The sequence below is a fragment of the Aythya marila genome, assembly GCF_965140915.1.
Source record: "Aythya marila genome assembly, chromosome: 1".
Taxonomy (NCBI): domain Eukaryota; kingdom Metazoa; phylum Chordata; class Aves; order Anseriformes; family Anatidae; genus Aythya; species Aythya marila.
In genome coordinates, this window is record NC_139042.1 from 192,318,731 (window position 1) to 192,336,885 (window position 18,155).

Below are 18,155 nucleotides of genomic sequence, written 5' to 3' on the forward strand. Positions count from 1 at the left end.
ACTAGAGCAGAAATGAGACTGGGAAGTAACAATACCATAACAAGCCCAGGCCTTAAATTTTATTTTCGAGTGTCTGGGAGACAAATCTCTGAAGACTGCTACTGAAATTGTACCAAAGTGTTACAAACTCCAAAAATTTATGAAGAACAAAACAACATACAAGAATTTGTAACTGATGAATCCCAAGGCTGAACCACAGCAAGACGGCCAAAAACTGCCACAATTATTGGGTGAGAGGGGGGAGTGCACAGGAGTATTTCTTAGAGAATAGGGAACTTACAAAAAGTTAGAACTTACAAAGTGCCAGATGAACACTTGATAGAATTTACCCACAGGAAGAAGTGATTCTGAGATGCCTAGATCTGTAAGGAGAATTGGGTTCTCCCTCCCTCATTCTGTTCTTACCTTTGCTTTATTTAAGCAGCTTCCTACTAACACCCACCTGAAAGGAGATTCACATTAATTCACTTGCTCCTCTAATTCAAGGATACAGTGCAGCATCTCTTAGCCTGGTGGTGAGCTTAAAGACCCTAGTTGATTCCTATCTACTTTTCAAACAGAGGTTATAAAAACAAAATGAAGAATAGTATTACAGGTGTTTATAGATTAACTGCTACCTTAAGGAAATTGTACATTTCATAGAATCGTACAATGGTTTGGGTTGAAAGGGATCTTTAAAGATCACCTAGTCCCTGCAGAAGGTTGGACATCTTCCACTTGGTCTGGTTGCTCAAAGCCCCATTCAACCTGACTTTGAATCTTCCATCTCTTAGCCCAGACAGCAGTTCAATACTTGAATTAGAAGCCATCTAGTCTACACATAAAGTCAAGTAGCTTTTGCAGATTTTTTTTTGGAAAGCATTTCTCCATTTATCATCCCAATGGCATAATGGAAAAGGATATGTACAGTATCAGCACATAGTAAGATTTTCTTCAAGGCAGAAAAGCATAACAAAAAAAGGCACCCTGCACAACAAGTGAGCTACTGGAATTGGGCACGTTCCCTGTACACGTTAGGGATATTCCAAAGATGCTATTTGTGACAAACAAAACCCAATACAACCCTCCAGCCATGTTAAATATTTATTAAGCTCTCTTGCTACAGCAGAGACACAAAGAGAGCACAAAATAGAAAACAAGGAGAGAACAAAGTACGTCTCAACTATGTGCAGAGCTGATACTGCAGCCCTTGTGTGTGGAAGGTGCAGAAGAATACCCCTCACATTATCACACTTAACTGTGAGCACTGCTTTGCTATCCAGTTCTAGCATTTTGACATTGAAGAGAATTGGACAATGGAAGCTTTAAAAACAAGATTAAGTAGCAGAACGATTAAATTTTTCCTCATTTTTTTCATTTCCCTACCAGCACTTGATTTTTCCCGATGAGTTTTCAATATGAAAACATGATGTGTGGATAATCACACACACAGAGATTTTCTCTTAAAAAAGTTAATATAGTTTTAATTGATCTATACAAGCCCCTCTTCTCCCAGCACCCTAACATTACTAGATCAAACCAAATTTTGGTATTTGTATGCAAGAAGAAGTAGGTTAAATACTTAGTTAATCCTTTCAGAAGGACATACGTTTTTGTGCGGAAGTGACAGTGGCATTTTAAGTGCCAGCGGCATTCTAAGTGCCAGCATTCAACTGTTTTAGTCTATCACTACTTCAAATAAGAACACACCAGGTATGCTGGACACTTGTTCAGACTTTTGACCAACACACTTTATAATCCCATGCAGCAGCGAAATGCTTGGTTTTGAAGAAAAAAAGTTCTGTCAGGCTGTTTTTCTGCAACATTCAAAATGTAAATAAACATGTAAGTATTTAATTTACAGAGACCGGATAATTCCACTTGTTCCAAACTCTACTTGTTTAAATATGATGGCTAAAATGAAGAGATTCACTTAATTCAGTCCTAACATCCTCAAACTCAGCCTTCCACAAGGGACCACAGTCCACTTCCAGACATGTGCTATGCATGTACAGAGAACTGGTCTTTCATTTTAGAAGTTGATAGCTTTGCCAAAAGATGCTGCTAGGTTTGCTTCCCTGAAGGCTTCTGACACCGTCTGCAGAGAACAGGCAGAAAAGGTACAAATCATTAATATTTAAATGTAGTTATAGCGTGTCTGTGCAACTGTGGTGTTCAACAGTTTGTTTAGAAAAAACTTACTGGATGGGCATGGCAAACTCTGGCTACGTCTTCACACGATGCTCCATACTCCATAGCAAGAGCAGCTTCATTAACCATTTCGCCAGCACCCTGTAATTGAATGTTCTTTGTAGTTAAAAACATCTTCATGCAGTTGTGTAGACTCTTTAAATTACTGACTAGAAGTATCCAGCTTGTAAATTCTATCTTGCTAAAAAATAAACAAACACTGTCATAATATGACTAGCACTTCAGCTGTGTCCTAATGCCACTTAACTGTAGATTTGCAGAGTTTTAATTATAGATTTACACTCAAACAGTGTAAATCTAAACATAATGCTAAATCAGAGTACTTGCTCTTATTACTGAGGGTTGTGTAAGATCTGGGCATTTTCCCCACAAAATACTGGTCAGATACTACCCACATTCTGATCAAAAGTACTGTATATTATCACTAACAAAAAAAAAAAAAAAACCACAAAACTTCTTTATGAAAGCAGTATACAAAGATCTATGGAAATGTTTCTGCATACATCTTTAGGGGAAAGAATAATAATAAAAAAAGAGCATTTACACCTTTACAGCTAAGAAAACCAAACCAAGCCAAAGAATGAGGTTAGGGTCTAAGATGCAATTTCTGATTGGGTGGTAATAGAGAAAAAGATATTTTCAGAAAAAAAAAATATCTGATTTCAAATTCTGAAAAAAAGATATATATTTTTTAAAATCAAGTTTCATCGGTTCCATTACTGACCCCAGACTTAGTGAATGTCAAATAATGTTACCAATTTTGCTGAAGCTGGAATATCAGAGGAGGAAAAAAAAAAAAAAAAAAAAAAGCAATGAAAACCAGTCCTTTTAGCTCCCCAACTTCTAGAACTTCAGTCAATTTCTGCTGTTCTCTCAATTATTTAGTAACATTCATAAAGAAAAAAAAACCAAAAAACAACAAGAGTAACTGAATAACCCTAGCAATTCTAGGGAATCAATAAAAAAAAGCTGGGTCTGACACCAAAGTAACAGAAAATCTTTGGGGATGAGGGCAAGAGGGCATGGCTACAGAAGACAACAACAAATTGAAGCAATTTGGGGAAATTCAAATCTTCCTTTTTTACAAGAACTGTGTAACACAACAAAAAACCCTTAAAACTACCAAGACAACAGCACAATTTATAATACTTACTGCGCCTAAAATGTGAGCACCCAACATCCTGTCTGTTGATTTTTGACTAAGTATCTTCACCATGCCATCTGTGTCAGCATTTGTCTTTGCTCTACTGTTAGCAGCAAATGGAAATTTCCCAATTTTGTATTCTACCCCCTACAAAACAGATATGTGTTACTGACAGAGTTAATGACCTGAAAATTCAGCAGGAATGATGTAACCATACAGATAAATCTAAAAATAGAACTAACACAAAAATAGAAGACAGATAAGACAAACAGATCAATGCATGAAGATAACAGGTATAAAGCTGTGTTAGAGAAGAAAAATTAGCAGCGAATCAGTATTAATTTCCCAAAACAAGTTATTAAATAAGACTGTGGTCCTTGTGAGGGTGGCATGCAGGAAGGAATCAATCATATACCCTACACAATAAATTCAGATAGAGAAATTCTCCTGCACAAAGTAGCTAGATAAACTAATAGCTACTACTAGATTATGAAACTACATCCAAGATGGAAAAAGATTTGTCTGAGAAGAAAACAAGCTGTACCTCTTCTTTCAGTTGTTCTTCGGATTTGCCAACCCAGGCCACTTCAGGGTGAGTGTATATCACAGAGGGTACGCAGTTATAATCGATGTGAACTGCTCCCCCAGCCATCCCTTCAACACAGAGAATGCCTTCATCCTCAGCTTTGTGGGCCAGCATCGGTCCAGCAACTACATCACCAATAGCATAGATGCTATCAGACCAATGAAACAAAATAAGATACTGTTTAAGAAGTCCTAATACACCTAGGCTACTTTATATAACAGTCATTTTAAAACATACTCCAATCATATCAGATTCAAACATTAATTTTCAGAAGACGTATAGAGACTACGAAAGAAAGGCTTCCACCAAATGACCACACTTCAAGAATTAGTACCAACACACAGTGACTTTTAAATTACAAAACTTTAAGGGTTGACTACAAATCTTCAACTGCAGAAATAATCAGAAATTTAAGGTTTTCCTTTCAGGAAAAAAAAGCTATATTCAGCAATTATAGAGTGTTTTAATAGGTTAAACTTTTAAAAATAAGAGTTGTGTTTCAAATAAAGTCAAAAATACTGTTAAATTATTACTTACTTTGGAATTTTGGTTTGGAATCTGTTATTGACTGGGATTCTCCCCTTCTTATCAAGTTCAATTCCAATTTCTTCGAGACCTAGATTTTTTGTGAAAGGACGCCTACCGATACAGACTAGGAGCACATCACAAGTTATTACTTCTGCCTTGCCACCAGCTGCTGCTTCAACACTATGGGAAAACAAACAGCAAAAATGCAAAGCTGTGAACTTGCAGCACTGTATTTCACTGACTAGTAATTAACATGATCCAGATGGTGACCTACTGGCTCAATCTGGCATCCAAAAACACTTGCCTTCAGTACACCCTTCACTTCTTCCTTACAAGAGTTGATGAGTAGGAGAGAGAACAAGGGCCAGTCATTCTTACCCCATTTGTTAACAACTCCTAGATACAGACATTCAGGCTACATATCCATGAACAAACAGCATGGCCTGCTAAAAGCAAATCTCTGTACAGCAAAGCAATTGGTGCTGAGTACTCAACATCCAAACTGTTTCTATTTCAGGGTGAGGTAGGGCCATGTATTCCAAGAAAGCTTTCTTCTGGCCCAAAACTGCAGATCTGTCTTGCATAAAGTACATCCCCCAAGTTCATCTTCATGTTTAGTTGCATCCAGAACAAGTTCAGTTTATGTGCTCAGAGTGCAGGAAAGAACCAAAGCATGGCAAGTGAGGATAATTAGGAAGCGTGTCTGAAAAGCACGCTCCCTTGAGTATGAAACATTAAATAAATACAGAAAGAGACTACATCAGAGATCCAGCCAGCATCAGCATGGGACATAAAGAGGCCCTAAGCTAGGACCTCTACAATGGTGAAGCACAGACTGTCCTGAGGCATGGAGACAGAGCAAACAATTCATCATATTAAGATTCCATTTAAGCTTAAGTTTGTTAAGTAATATTAAATAATAGTTTTAAGAAAATGCTTATGTAACCAGTCTGCACAGAGAATGTGTAGACAAGAAAAGGAACAGAAGTAGCGTAAGGGTAAGGACGTTCACAAAGAAAATTTGCTTTATATTTTTCTGTATCAGAATCTTCAACAGGCTCAAGTCTGGCTATTTAAAACATTCCAGGACAATTTCATTTACTTCTAATGAGAAACAAATCTGTATTATGCTTACTTGGAGACAAGGGAAGGAAAGGACAAAAGATCCTTTCCAGTAAGCATCCAAGAATTAATGGCTTAAAAATGATCCTAACCATTTATGTTAATTATACCAGAAGCAGAGAACTTCCATGAAAAGCACAATTAAGGATTTTTTTTTCTTTCTTCTTTTTAAATCATCTCACTAAAACAAACAAAAAACCTGTTTTTTTACACTAGTGCACCAACTCAAGTCAGTGGAACCTTTCCTATACAAACAATTTAGAATTCAATAAAGCCAAAATTATGAACATCACGTTAGGATACAAGATGAAAATTAAATTCCACTGAAGAATTAAGTTTCATTTCTTCCTGTTTGAAGAATAGTAAGACTGTATTTTCAAACCGATCTGAAGGACTGGGTGGAGGAATGTAACTTGTAATCCTTTAGTTTTATGATAAATACTTACGCTACATCAATTTTTCCATCTGGTTTCTTGGTAGCACCGGTAACTTTGGTGTTTAGCTTAAACTTAAGTCCCTGTTTCTGCAGAATGCGTTGGAAATTTTTAGAGATCTCCATGTCAATTCCCATTCCACCAACATGGCCCATGAACTCCACAGCTGTCACATCCGCACCAAGGCGCTGCCAAACTGACCCCTGCAGTCACAACAATATACGTAAGGGAAGAGAAGGTTTTGAAAGGAAAATTTCCTGTTTCTTTACTGCAGTATTTACCACAAACAGCAAACTCTGCAAAAGGGGGTCAAAACATTACAGCAAACTGATCAGTTTTTATAAACATAGTGTAGGATAATGCATCTGTCCTCCCCAACATGAGCCTTTCAGAAAGAATGGATTTATCACTGCTTGCACATCTAAAACTATTGTGATGTGACCCATGGAATTAAGCTTTTAAATAAACAGTTAAAATAATTAGGTGTATTTTAGGTTATAGGAATAGAAAAATTAAAACTCAAATAAATGGCATGCAGCTCAGAAAACCCAACAGAAGTTGTGGTGTCCTTATACCACCAAATCACACTACATCAAAACAGTAAGACATTATGTAAGTTTTATGCAATAAAATATAAACTACCACTACTTCTGCATGTATTTCTAACTATAACCATTATCATCAGCTTCACAAAATTCATATAAACTTTATTTACCCCATAACCATCAAAACAGATTACACTTTGCTTACTTTTTCCTTGCTTAATGGTCAGCAAGCTAAATCAACAACTAAGAAGATGTGCAAATGCTCAAGCATTTGCAGGACCAGAACTAAACATACTTATTAAACTACGTAGGTGTGAGGCAAAAGGACTACAAAGTCTTCACTCCTTTGTTTTTTAAGATATAATACATGTAATTGTATCACATAAGAGTTTTGGGATTAATTGCTACAAACAGGAATTTAGGATGGTTTAAAATGAACTTCCCTTAAAAGAGGAAGTTCCCCTATCTAGACACAGAGCAAGTACAAACCTCCGTGGAAGTTAAACAACCCAAAAAAACCGTATGTGAGGCCTGGATGTCCCTCTCTCATTTCTCCTCTTAGCTAACCAGATACAGGAATGCTGATCCAACACACCCTTATCCCAGCTTCTCAGGTAGGAAAGGGAACTAGCAGGCCATAGATTGAGATTTCACAACAACTCATACAACATCTGTTAAATCACAGAAATATTGTTAAGTACAATGAAAAAATAACATCCTGTTCCTTTATAAATTAAGGACCAAGTGGTTTAAATATTCTCTCACCAGTTCCACGCCGATGACTCCTGCACCAATGACAACCATCTTTTCAGGGACTTTTTTTAGTGACAGCGCACCAGTGGATGACACGATATTATCTTCATCAATCTAACAACAGGCAAAGAAATCCACAAAGAGAGGTTTACAATATGTACAGCTCACAGAAAGCAAAGGCCAATCAGATGCAAAAAGTTATTATACAATAAATGATGTGGATATTACCCACTGAAAGACAGTAGCACCAAGATTTCAGATACGTACAGTAATTCCAGGGAAGGGAGCAACTTCTGAGCCTGTGGCTATAAGAATGTTCTTTGTGTTGATAACTTGTGTGCTGCCATCGTCTTTGGTTGCGGTGACTTGGTTTTTGCCAGTTATTTTTCCAAACCCAGATACATGTGTAACCTTTGATAATCAGAACACAGTAAATTAAGATTTAAATTACTTATGTAAGTTATGCTACACTTAATTTGAATTTCACTGCTTTAGAGAAGCCGCAAACACTAACCTTTGCATCACCATCTGGTACAAGTACCACAGTAAGTTACTAGTATTCTTTTAATTAGATTTAAGAATGAAAGAGCTGTTCATTTAAAATACCCTAAAAGTGAAGCATTCATAATCTGTCCTTGCTGAGTCAGTCACTCAAATTTATTTATGTGGCAAGAACATGAGAATGCAAGAAGTAACAAATTTAGATCAGAAAAAAAATACAGATACATTGCAGTATATAATCCAAACTAACCTTGTTTTGTTTAAATAAATGAGCAATTCCACCTGTTAAGGCCTTTACTGCTCCACTCTTCTGTTCCATCATCTTCTCTAGATTCAAGCGGATTCCTGTAACTAAGGTTAAAAAACTTCAATTAGGCATCCCAGTTTATTTACAGGAGCTAACCTACACAATTAACAGGTTTGATACAGTAAGATGCACTGAAGGCCTCAACTAAACAATAAAGGTTACATTCAACAACTGGTATGTTATACTTGAAAAGAGTAATACTGCTGTTTAACTTCTCTACTCAGGACTCAAGGAATAGATGAATAGAATTTTATGTCCCTAAACCTCCAGTTGACAGAGAAAGGGTATTGTTTGCAAGTCAGTTAGGTTTCCTGAATAACTTTCCTACAATTATAACAATATGATTTGAACTGTTATACTTGTTTGTTGATGGAAACCATTTGTTGTACCAGGCACTGACAAGTTGCTCTGCATACTCACTTTCAATTCCTCTATTAGCAAAATCTTTTCCATGGGCCAAATGATACAGATGGGAGTTGTTCAGCAAGGCCTAAAGTATACACACAAAAACATGAATTGGGACATACACCTGCAATTGAATTCATTATTTCTTACATTGCTAGTATAGTAGAAAAACAGGCGGTATTTGCAGAACATTCTCTAATAAGTCTGATATTGATATTTTAAAAGGTGCATTTCAAAATCACAGCTGCACAGCTAGTTGTAGTTGATGGCTTAGAGCTAGTTCAGGTCACTGGACACTCACAGTTCAGAAGAAGTTAGAATAGCTCCTTTGTAAGTATGTTTATAAATGAGCAGCTTGAAATGCAGAACCTCCAGAATGGTATTTTGATTAGAAGCAACAATATTATTAGGGAGGGATCTCAGAAAGAAAAATTATGTCTTTTATGATAACCATCACAAGCACAGAACTATCAGTATCTGCACAAGAAATAAAAACTGTGCACTCTGCACAGACTGAACCCTAAAGAAGGTACAATATATTCAAAGAATATACTGAGACACTAGCCTTATATACACAGACTTGAGTAAAATACTGTTGGACCAAGACAGTTTCATTTTTCTGAATAACTCGTACTAGCTCTCAGTGTTTAAAATTTGTCCCTTTTACCTAACTGCTACAACCCTGAACCTGTAACTACCAAAACATTAACTGGAGACACAGCCACTACATAAGACTTCAGCAATTACAAAGGGAAAAAAATCCATGACCAGTATATTATTTCGAGTGGCTTTTTGGAGACGAGTATCTGAAATTTTTACTGTTTCAGTGTACACAGCCTACATATCCACTTCTTAAGAAGTTTATTGCCACCTGAAAATATTCTGGATAGCATCCAGGTTTAACCATGGGTTCAGAACCATTTTTGTAAGAACCATGAGGATAAAAATAATCAAGGACTCAAGAAGAAAAGTCAATTAAACAGATCCTAGCAAAGTTCCAAGCGTGCATAGTAATGATGGGTTGATCTACATCTAGTTTTTGAGTTTTTCCTCAATATGTATTTTGAACGTCGTTAGAAGTATTTCTCAAATATCTAGGCAAAACAATGTATCATTTAAAAAGCTTTGTATTTATACTGTATTTCCTCCTACAATGCTAATGGAACCTCTCTGAGCAAACTGATTAAAAACAGCAATATTGTTAGGAGGGATCTTTGTAAGAAAATTCTATCTTTTACTATGGTCATCACAAGCCTGACTGTCAGTATCTTCCCTCACCTGCCGATGACAGTGAAGATGACTCCTTTCATCTAGCAGTAGCACTGCTCTTACAAGGCTCTAGTTTTGAGGTTACTTAAAACAGGATGGACACCATCAAAAAAATATTAGAGGAAATATTAGCTACTTCTGACTTTCTTCTTTCTCCTTCCTTAGGAGCACATCTTAGGTTCTCCCTTTTCTCTCCCCACCAGCACTACTCCACAAAAGCACTACCAGCCCCACTCTCCAGGTTATTTTTTTGGGCCAGCGAGAATACTATTTAAGCTTAGATTAATATTTCAAGAACTAATCAATGAGGCTCTTCCTTCAGTCACTGCAAAGAGACAGTTATCTTCAGAGCGTGGTGTGTCCAATCAAAACCAGACAAAGTTAATCATTTTTCAGGGGTGCCTCTATCTCTGTAATTTCTCGTGACTGAACAGGGAACAGCTCGGCATCCCTTTAACATAAGTACATCACCTTGGACAAAAAACACAGGTTTATTTGAAAAAAAATTGGAAGGATCTGGAATTTCACATGGCATACTGCAAACTCACCAGAGTGAGAAGATACATCTGTATGCATGCCCTGTTTTCATCCCTCTTCCTCTCTTTGATTTGGGAAACCCCATAAAAACAGTTTGTAAAGAAAAGATTTCTACTAGCTCCTCAGTTCATTTGGATTATAAATTCAATTTCTAAACAAAGTGTGTCAATCTTGGAAAAACACTAAGTAATGTTTTCTGAAGTGATACATGTAGGTACTGTTCTTTTTTTAATGAAGTTGTGACAAACTCTGTACATTTACCTTGGAGGGAATACATCCAACATTCAGACAGGTTCCACCCAACGTTTCATTTTTTTCTACACAGACAGTCTGAGGGAAAAAAAGGAGGGAGAGGTGAAGAACAGTGTAAACCTTTCCGTAGAGGCAAAAATAACTGGCATCACCTCCTTTGTAATGGGCGTACATACTCAAAATACGAGCTCCTTGGATTACATTCTAAGAATTCAAATCTGCTGAGAAGTGCAGCTGAAACCCTTTCACCATTCCTCTAAGTTGCTGCTTTTGAGCTAAAGTAGATGGTAACATGAAGAACAGGACTCATTCTATCAAATCAATGACACACACTGAGACACGCTGACCCCCTGTTCACCCTGCCTCCTGTTTTAAGCAAGTGAGGGCATGTGAAATGAAGCACAGGTTTTAAAAGCCACACTATGGATCAAACAGCACAGGCTGCTCCTTCATTGACCTGACAACGTTCTGCCTCGTCCACTTTAAATGAACTCCACTGATTAGACCAAGCGAAATTGTTCAGAAGCCAATGCCCAGAGAACGTTGTTGGTAACTGTGGTGGTTCTACTCAGGTGGGCAGCCAGGCTCCACCACAACCCCTCTCTCATTCCCTTTCTTCAAAGGGAAAGGGGGAGAAAATACAATGGAAAGGGCTCACGGGTTGAGATAAGGCTAGGGAGTTCACTCAAAAGTTATCATCACAGGGAAAACAGACTCAGCCTAAAAGAGATTAATGTAATTTATTACCTATTACGAACAAGCTAGAACAGTAAGAAACTAAAGAAACAAACTAAAAACACCTTCTGGCCATCCAACCTCTTCCACCTCCTCCCCCCAAGAAGCGCAGGGGGAACGGGGACTGTGGTCAGTCCCTAACTCTTCATTTCTGCCGCTCTCTCTGTCCCTGCTCCACCTGGGGTCTCTACTGTCCTTCCCAAACTGATCCTGCAGGGGTTTCCCACAGGCAGCAGCTCTTCAGGAACTGCTCCCACACGGCTCTGTCCCATGGGGTCCATCCCCCAGGAGCAAACTGCTCCAGCACGGGTCCCCCCACATGCAGCAGCTCCCCCCAGACCCCTACTCCTGCGTGGGCTCCTCTCCAGGGGCTGCAGCTCCGGCCCAGGGCCTGCTCCTGCGGGGGCTCTCCATGGGCCGCAGCCTCCTCCAGGCCACATCCACCTGCTCCACCGGGGGCTCCTCCACCCCTGGGGGGGCTGCAGTGTGGAGATCTGCTCCATGTGGGACCCATGGGCTGCAGGGGGACAGCCTGCTCCACCAGGGGCCTCTCCACAGGCTGCAGGGGAACTGCTGCTGCCTGCCTGGAGCACCTCCTGCTGCACTCACATTGAGGGCTGCAGGGCTGCTTCTCACTCCTCGCTCTCCCAGGTTCTGTTGCACAGCAGGTGTTTTTTATTTTCTTTTTCTTTTCTCTCCTTTTCTTACATCTTCTCTCACACAACACATACATCATTGCTCACTGGCCCAGCTCTGGGTCCCTTTCAAAGCCATCTGGAACTGGCATTTATCTGACACAGGGCAGCTTCACAGAGGCCACCCCTGTAGCCCCCAGTACCAAAACCCTGCCGTGTAAACCCAATACATGGGACTATAACTTCCAATGGAAGTTATAGTCACGATACAAGGACTTAACATTTCTGCTAGCAGAGGTACCACTAAAATTGAAGGTTTAAAGTTCAGTAGAGCAGACTCAGCTGTGTCTGTGGATGGACAGACAGACTATCTGTTTGCCAGCCTTACAAAACCATGGCATTACGTTCCTCAGCATAAACATTCAAGTTTCTTCAACACTACAGGTGACAAACACAAGCCTGCCCAGAACCTTTGCCCACTCTACCTGTAAAGCAGCATAAGAATTGTTTGCCAAGACAAAACACAACAGAATGAATAATTAGCATTTTTAATCTCCCTGTATATGATAACGTTCTGCTGGCCAAAAAAAAAAAAAAAAAAAAAAGCAGAAATCCAACCACAAAAAAATAGCCTTAGAATAAATAAATATGAAACTAAAAAGCAGATGGCCTAAATCTCAGTTGAAACCTGTAGCACTTAGTACGTTTTTTTTTTTCTCTCTCCACGTGCCAATAGCTCAGTGGCAACATATATATAAATGCAGGAATATTTATTAAACAAGACAAAAAAGGTTTTGCAAACAAGGATAGACATTGCAATTATCTGCACTAGGGTCACAGGCAGATGCAAAACCTCTTAATGAAACCTCAAATATTTATATTTTGGTACTGTTACACATTAAAAGGCTGAAATATATCCAAAAAGACATCACTGAAAGCCAATTGTTGGCGTAATGACCAAAGAAAAACAACATTCAGGAATTAAAAAAAAAAGTTGAAGGCACCATCTTTGGAGACCATCTAGACAAACTCCCTTCTCCAAACACAGTTAACATCAAAGGTGTATCAGGTGGCTCAGGGCCTTTTACAGTTAAGTCCTGAAAACCTCCAGGGATGAAGACTACACATAACCTGGGCCCCTGTCCCAGTGTTTGACTGAACTCCACTCATAAATGGGAGCTCCTGTCCTTCCCAGGGGGTCTGTCCAACTTGTTCTGTCATGAAGTCCAGCTGTCGAAGCACTGGGACATACCAGCCAGCAGGAGCACGCACAAGTCTGCCAGCACTGCCTTCCTTCTCAGATTTCAAAATACTTGAGAATAATGCCATGCCAGGAGAGCAAATCGGGCTCAGATTAAGGAGTAAAGGTAAACAACCACCTCGCTGAAGTCACACTCGTTTATGAATGAAAATGAAACTTACGGAAATACCCGTTTTCACCTCTAAAGTTCTCGGATGGCAATGGAATTCACCCACTCACATTCAAAAAGCCTATCAGCTGAATACTGTTTTTCTTTTCCCCACAGAATCACAGAACGGTTGAGGTGGGAAGGGACCTCTGGAGGTCATCTGGTCCAACCTCCCTGCTCAGTTTGCTCACAACCATTTGAATCCCCTCTGTCTCCTCTTCACGATTTCAGATTAGTTTTTAAATGGCCTTTTTGTCACTGTCTCAATTTCTTTTTCTTTGTTGGGAGAGTTTCCTTCCCAGCATTCTTCTCCTACCTTTTCCCTCAGAAGAGAATGTAAGCCCATCTCAACACTCTCTTCCAGCCAGAAGCAAGCTGACCTGAGCAGCTTTGTCAGTAGCCTCCCAACAGTCTAGACAGTAATACCTTCCTCATTTCAACTCATGCCTTCACCTCAACTTCCACACAATATAGGTAAGCAAGGTAAAGTTTATGTTTATGTCAACAGCATCTGGTAGCCCAAGATATTGTTTCAAGAATTTCAGTTTCCCCAGTTTCACACAGACACCTTCCTCTGGATGACCATTCTGCTCAGCAACCAAAAGGCCTGGTCTTACCTTAAATCCGAGCTGAGCTGCTTTGATTGCAGCAACATACCCTCCAGGGCCAGAACCGATAACCGTGACATCGGCATCCACTGAAAGAGGAAACATCTCAGTTATTTTTGCTTAGCAACTGCTGCAGGAGCACCAACTTACCTCTGAAGTAATTCGTATTTGACAGTATTGAAACACGGAAAAGTCACTATTAAAAATTATGTCATTTAATATGTTGGGTAAATTATATTTTGCATCTGAGAACAGATATCCAGGCAAAAGGAAAAGCTGTGTGGATGCATTCGTTCTGCAATAAAAAAAACCTCCCTTGAACTTGACGGGGAAAATAATGTAAAATGGAACTAAATAACTAGATTTGGTCTGGCGTGTCCCTGCTGCTATAAAACTTTTAGGAATTTAACCCAAGATGTCTAAATGGCTTATTTTTTCAACACTGCTTCTACTGACATTTAGCACAAAGGACAAATGCAAGTTAGTAGTTTATAATGCAAAAAATGTTGCTAAAAGATATCTGTGTAGGCACTATTGATTATGAATATTGCAGAAACCATGAACTTTGTACCGAAGTCGTTAAAACCACAGCCTCCTCTATTAATTAGTGTCACTGTTCTGATGATATGAAGTTCAAGTTCTGTGCATGCTTCTGGTTTGACAGTAAATGTGACAAATAAGCACTTTTTAACTAAAACCCTGACATAGACTCCACCACCGCCACCGGGGAGCCCGCCCTGCCTCTCCCCCGGGGGTTACCTTGCTCGGCATAGCTCCTCCTCGGCACCGCGCAAACCCCCTGCAGACCGCGATGAACCCGCTCAAAATGGCTCCTCTGCGAGAAAAATCACACCGCGATTTTTAGAAACCGAGGCGCAGGGGGGGCGGCCCGGGGCAGCCCCGTTACCCGCACCAACGGGAGCCGGCGGCGCAGCCCCTCCTCCCTCCCGCCCTCCCTCGCCGTGTCCGGGTGGGGTGGGGGAAGCCCCGGCGGCCGGGATCGCCTCGTCCCGGCTCGGCTCGGCTCGGCTCAGCCCAGCCCGTCCCGTCCCGTCCCGTCCCGTCCCGGTCCCACCCCGGTCTGGTCCCGGTCCCGTCCCAGCCGTACCCGAGCGAGCGCGCAGCAGACGCGCCCCCAGCGCTGCATCATGGCCGCCGCCGCCGCCGCCACCCTCCAAGGACTCCGCGGACTCGCGCAGGCGCGCTGAGAGCGGGAGCTCGCCGCAGCGCCCCCTGCTGGAGGACTTCGGGGGGAGGGGGCGTGGTCATCAGGAGAAGGGCGGGGTTATGCAAATGAGGTTTTAAAGAGGCAGGACTCCTGCCACGGGCCTTGCAACCCAGTGCGCCCACAAATAACATTTGGGAACGTATTGACGCAGTCTAATTACTTCATTTTTCGGAATAAACCCCTTCTTTTCTTCTACGTGACAGCCAAATGGGCATATAGTCAAATTTTAAAATAAAAATATGAAAGTGAAGGTATTTCATTTTGCAAATGAATTGAATTAGAATATTGATTTTTTCTTTTTCTTTTTCTTTTTCTTTTTCTTTTTCTTTTTCTTTTGCTTTTGCTTTTTCTTTTTCTTTTGCTTTTGCTTTTGCTTTCCCCTTTTTCTTTTGCTTTCCCTTTTTCTTTTGCTTTCCCTTTTTCCTTTTCCCTTTTTCCTTTTCCCTTTTTCCTTTCCCTTCCCGTTTGACAGAGTTTAATTTCATTGCATCGCTATTCTTCCCACCTATTTGTTCTCTAGAAATCAGGCCGCATACCCCGCTGACCCATTACCTGCCCATCAGCACACCAATATTTACAAACATAAGGACATCGAGGCCCTGGAGCATGTCCAGAGCAGGGCTACAAACCTGGTGAAGGGCCTGGAGCACAAGTCCTGTGAGGAGCGGCTGAGGGCACTGGGGGTGTTTGGTCTGGAGCAGAGGAGGCTCAGGGCAGACCTTATTGCTCTCTGCAGGCACCTGAAGGGAAGGTGTGGGGAGCTGGGGGTCGGCCTCTTCTCACAGATAACCAGAGACAGGACCAGAGGGAATGGCCTCGAGTTGTGCCAGGGGAGGTTCAGGCTGGCAATGAGGAGCCATTTCTGCTCAGAAAGAGCAGTCAGGCACTGGGACGGGTTGCCCAGGGAGGTGGTGGAGTCACCGTCCCTGGGGGTGTTCAAGGAGAGGTTGGACGTGCTGCTTGGGGACATGGGTTAGGGGGTGATATTGGTAGTAGGGTGACAATTGGACTGGATGATCTTGGAGGGCTTTCCAACCTCAGTGATTCTCTGATTCTGTGAGATCACTCCTTGCCCGGAGGAGAACAGAAGCAGGGCACTATTTTCCTTCTCTACTGAATTCCAGCTGGTTTAAAACACGTGCTATATTTTTTTTCATTTAAATCATATAAAAAGTGGCTTTAGAGAAGTAATAGGCAACACAGTCCATAACATTGCCCATCTTGCCCCAAAGTGAAAGTATTTTCTGAAAAAAGGGTTGACAAGTTTCCTAGACGGGCTTGGTAATTTCTTGCAGGGAATGGAGATTGCCATGAGGTGGCAGTGTTCTGCTGCTTCCCACATAGAGGAGCACATCATTAAACACCAATTTGGGAGCTCTCTTAGAAGAGAGGCATGATATTCATAAATGCCAGACTTTGTGATTAAAGCAGACTTGAATTATTTAGAGGAACCATCAGGGAGAGGAGAAATATGCCCATTAATAAAATATAGTCAAATCTGTGGAAAGTGCTTTAGGAAACGTGTGCACTGGCACCTACTAACACTGTGTGAACATTCAGAGGGAAGGCTGTCAGCAGCGGGCAGGACTCCTGTCTTTCTGTAGCAGGATTTCTCTGATTGCTCCTTCAGCAGCCCTGCAGACTGTATGTGCCTGGTATTTCAGTGATTAAATCCCTACTTCTTAGGCTGGCTAATGAGGAAGCACCCCAGAGTCCCCTGTACTCACAGCATACGTGTTGTGGCCTCATCACTTGTCTCCATCCTCACTAACCAGCAGGCCAAAGAGAACAAAATGCAAAAATCCTCCAGCTGTACCTGACAGACAGCACCCATCCAACAGCTTTTTTCTCCATGGTTTCCAACAGGTTTTATTTCTCCATGGCTTCCCCACCCCATTGCACAGCAGGGTACCAGGCTATGCACAGCACTGCCCCACAGCCCATCCTCCCTGTACAGGCCATGCTTGGCAGGCCATGACTATTTGTGGGGGAAAAATATATATATATATATTTTATATATATTATATTTTATATATATATATATTTTATATATAATATATATAAAAAATATATATATATATTTTTCCCCCACAAATAGTCATGGCCTGCCAAGCATGGCCTGTATATATATATATATATATATATATATATATATATATTTCAGATGCAAAAAAAAAAAAGCCTTGAGTACATTGTTAAGATGAGCAGCAAACAAGACCACCTTCTGCAACAAGAAATGATTCGAGGCTGAAGTATGCAGCAGCAGGTTCACACTGCACCATGATGTTTTTGGAAAGTAGAGGAGAGGCTCATGATTACCAGGGCCACCAAAGGGACAAAGCCTTCTGTGGCCATTGCTTCAGGACTCAGAAATAACAAGGGGATGTGGAGGCCTGGAGAAATGCAGAAAGCACCAAAGTGTGTCTTGCTGGACAAGGAAAGTGGGGAGGTGAAGGAGTGTGGGGCCAGATCCCTCCAGACCATTTGCTGTAGGCCTGGCAGTCACCTCCAAACAGCCTTGCCCATGGTGGCTAGCACTGCTTTTCTGAACATTCCTGGGACTTTGACAGAATTTGGATGTTGTTAAAATAGTTTCTTGATGTTTTACATCACTGAGTGATAATGACCATAAAGGTCAATTCTTAGTGCATTGCCTTTAAAATCATGTTAGTTGTAAAGAACAGAACAAGTTCTTTTTGTTCTATTGCTCCTGCAATATGACTCTACCTTGCTTTTCTTTTGTTGTGGCGCTCCTTTCCTGAAAAGTTGCAGTACATGTGTACACTCCCAATTTTTATTGCATCCTAATTTTATCCTGATCATGATTGCTCCTGACTTTTATTGCATTTGTACGTGTGAAATGTGGCCTTGCTGCTAAGCTGGCTGATGGTGTCCTGCATGAGGAACATTGCCTGCAGGTCAAGGAAGTAATCTTTGATACCTGGATTACTGTGTCCAGTCATGGGT

The 18,155-nt window shown here is 40.8% G+C and overlaps 1 protein-coding gene across 1 annotated transcript; it reads right to left on the reverse strand.

Annotated features, from left to right (window-relative positions):
- Nucleotides 1-39: 39 nt before the first annotated feature.
- On the reverse strand, nt 40-15,153 carry DLD (dihydrolipoamide dehydrogenase). Its single transcript, XM_082759360.1, has 14 exons — nt 15,069-15,153; nt 14,720-14,795; nt 13,970-14,049; nt 10,583-10,651; nt 8,531-8,600; nt 8,054-8,154; nt 7,570-7,713; nt 7,315-7,416; nt 6,017-6,207; nt 4,458-4,628; nt 3,879-4,068; nt 3,344-3,481; nt 2,182-2,271; nt 40-2,077 (listed from the first exon to the last, which is right to left on the reverse strand). The coding sequence occupies exons 1-14, from the start codon at nt 15,108-15,110 to the stop codon at nt 2,012-2,014; spliced, it is 1,530 nt and encodes a 509-aa protein (XP_082615486.1). The 5' UTR covers nt 15,111-15,153; the 3' UTR covers nt 40-2,011.
- Between the last annotated feature and the right edge of the window lie 3,002 nt (nt 15,154-18,155).

Coding starts and splice junctions, on each gene's coding strand:
- DLD (XM_082759360.1), bottom strand. CDS start 15,110: ATGATGCAGCGCTGGGGGCGCGTCTGCTGCGCGCTCGCTCGG. Junction 8,155..8,530: donor TGCTAATAGAGGAATTGAAA/GTGAGTATGCAG, acceptor TTTTAACCTTAG/TTACAGGAATCCGCTTGAAT. Junction 2,272..3,343: donor GTGCTCACATTTTAGGCGCA/GTAAGTATTATA, acceptor ATTCAATTACAG/GGTGCTGGCGAAATGGTTAA.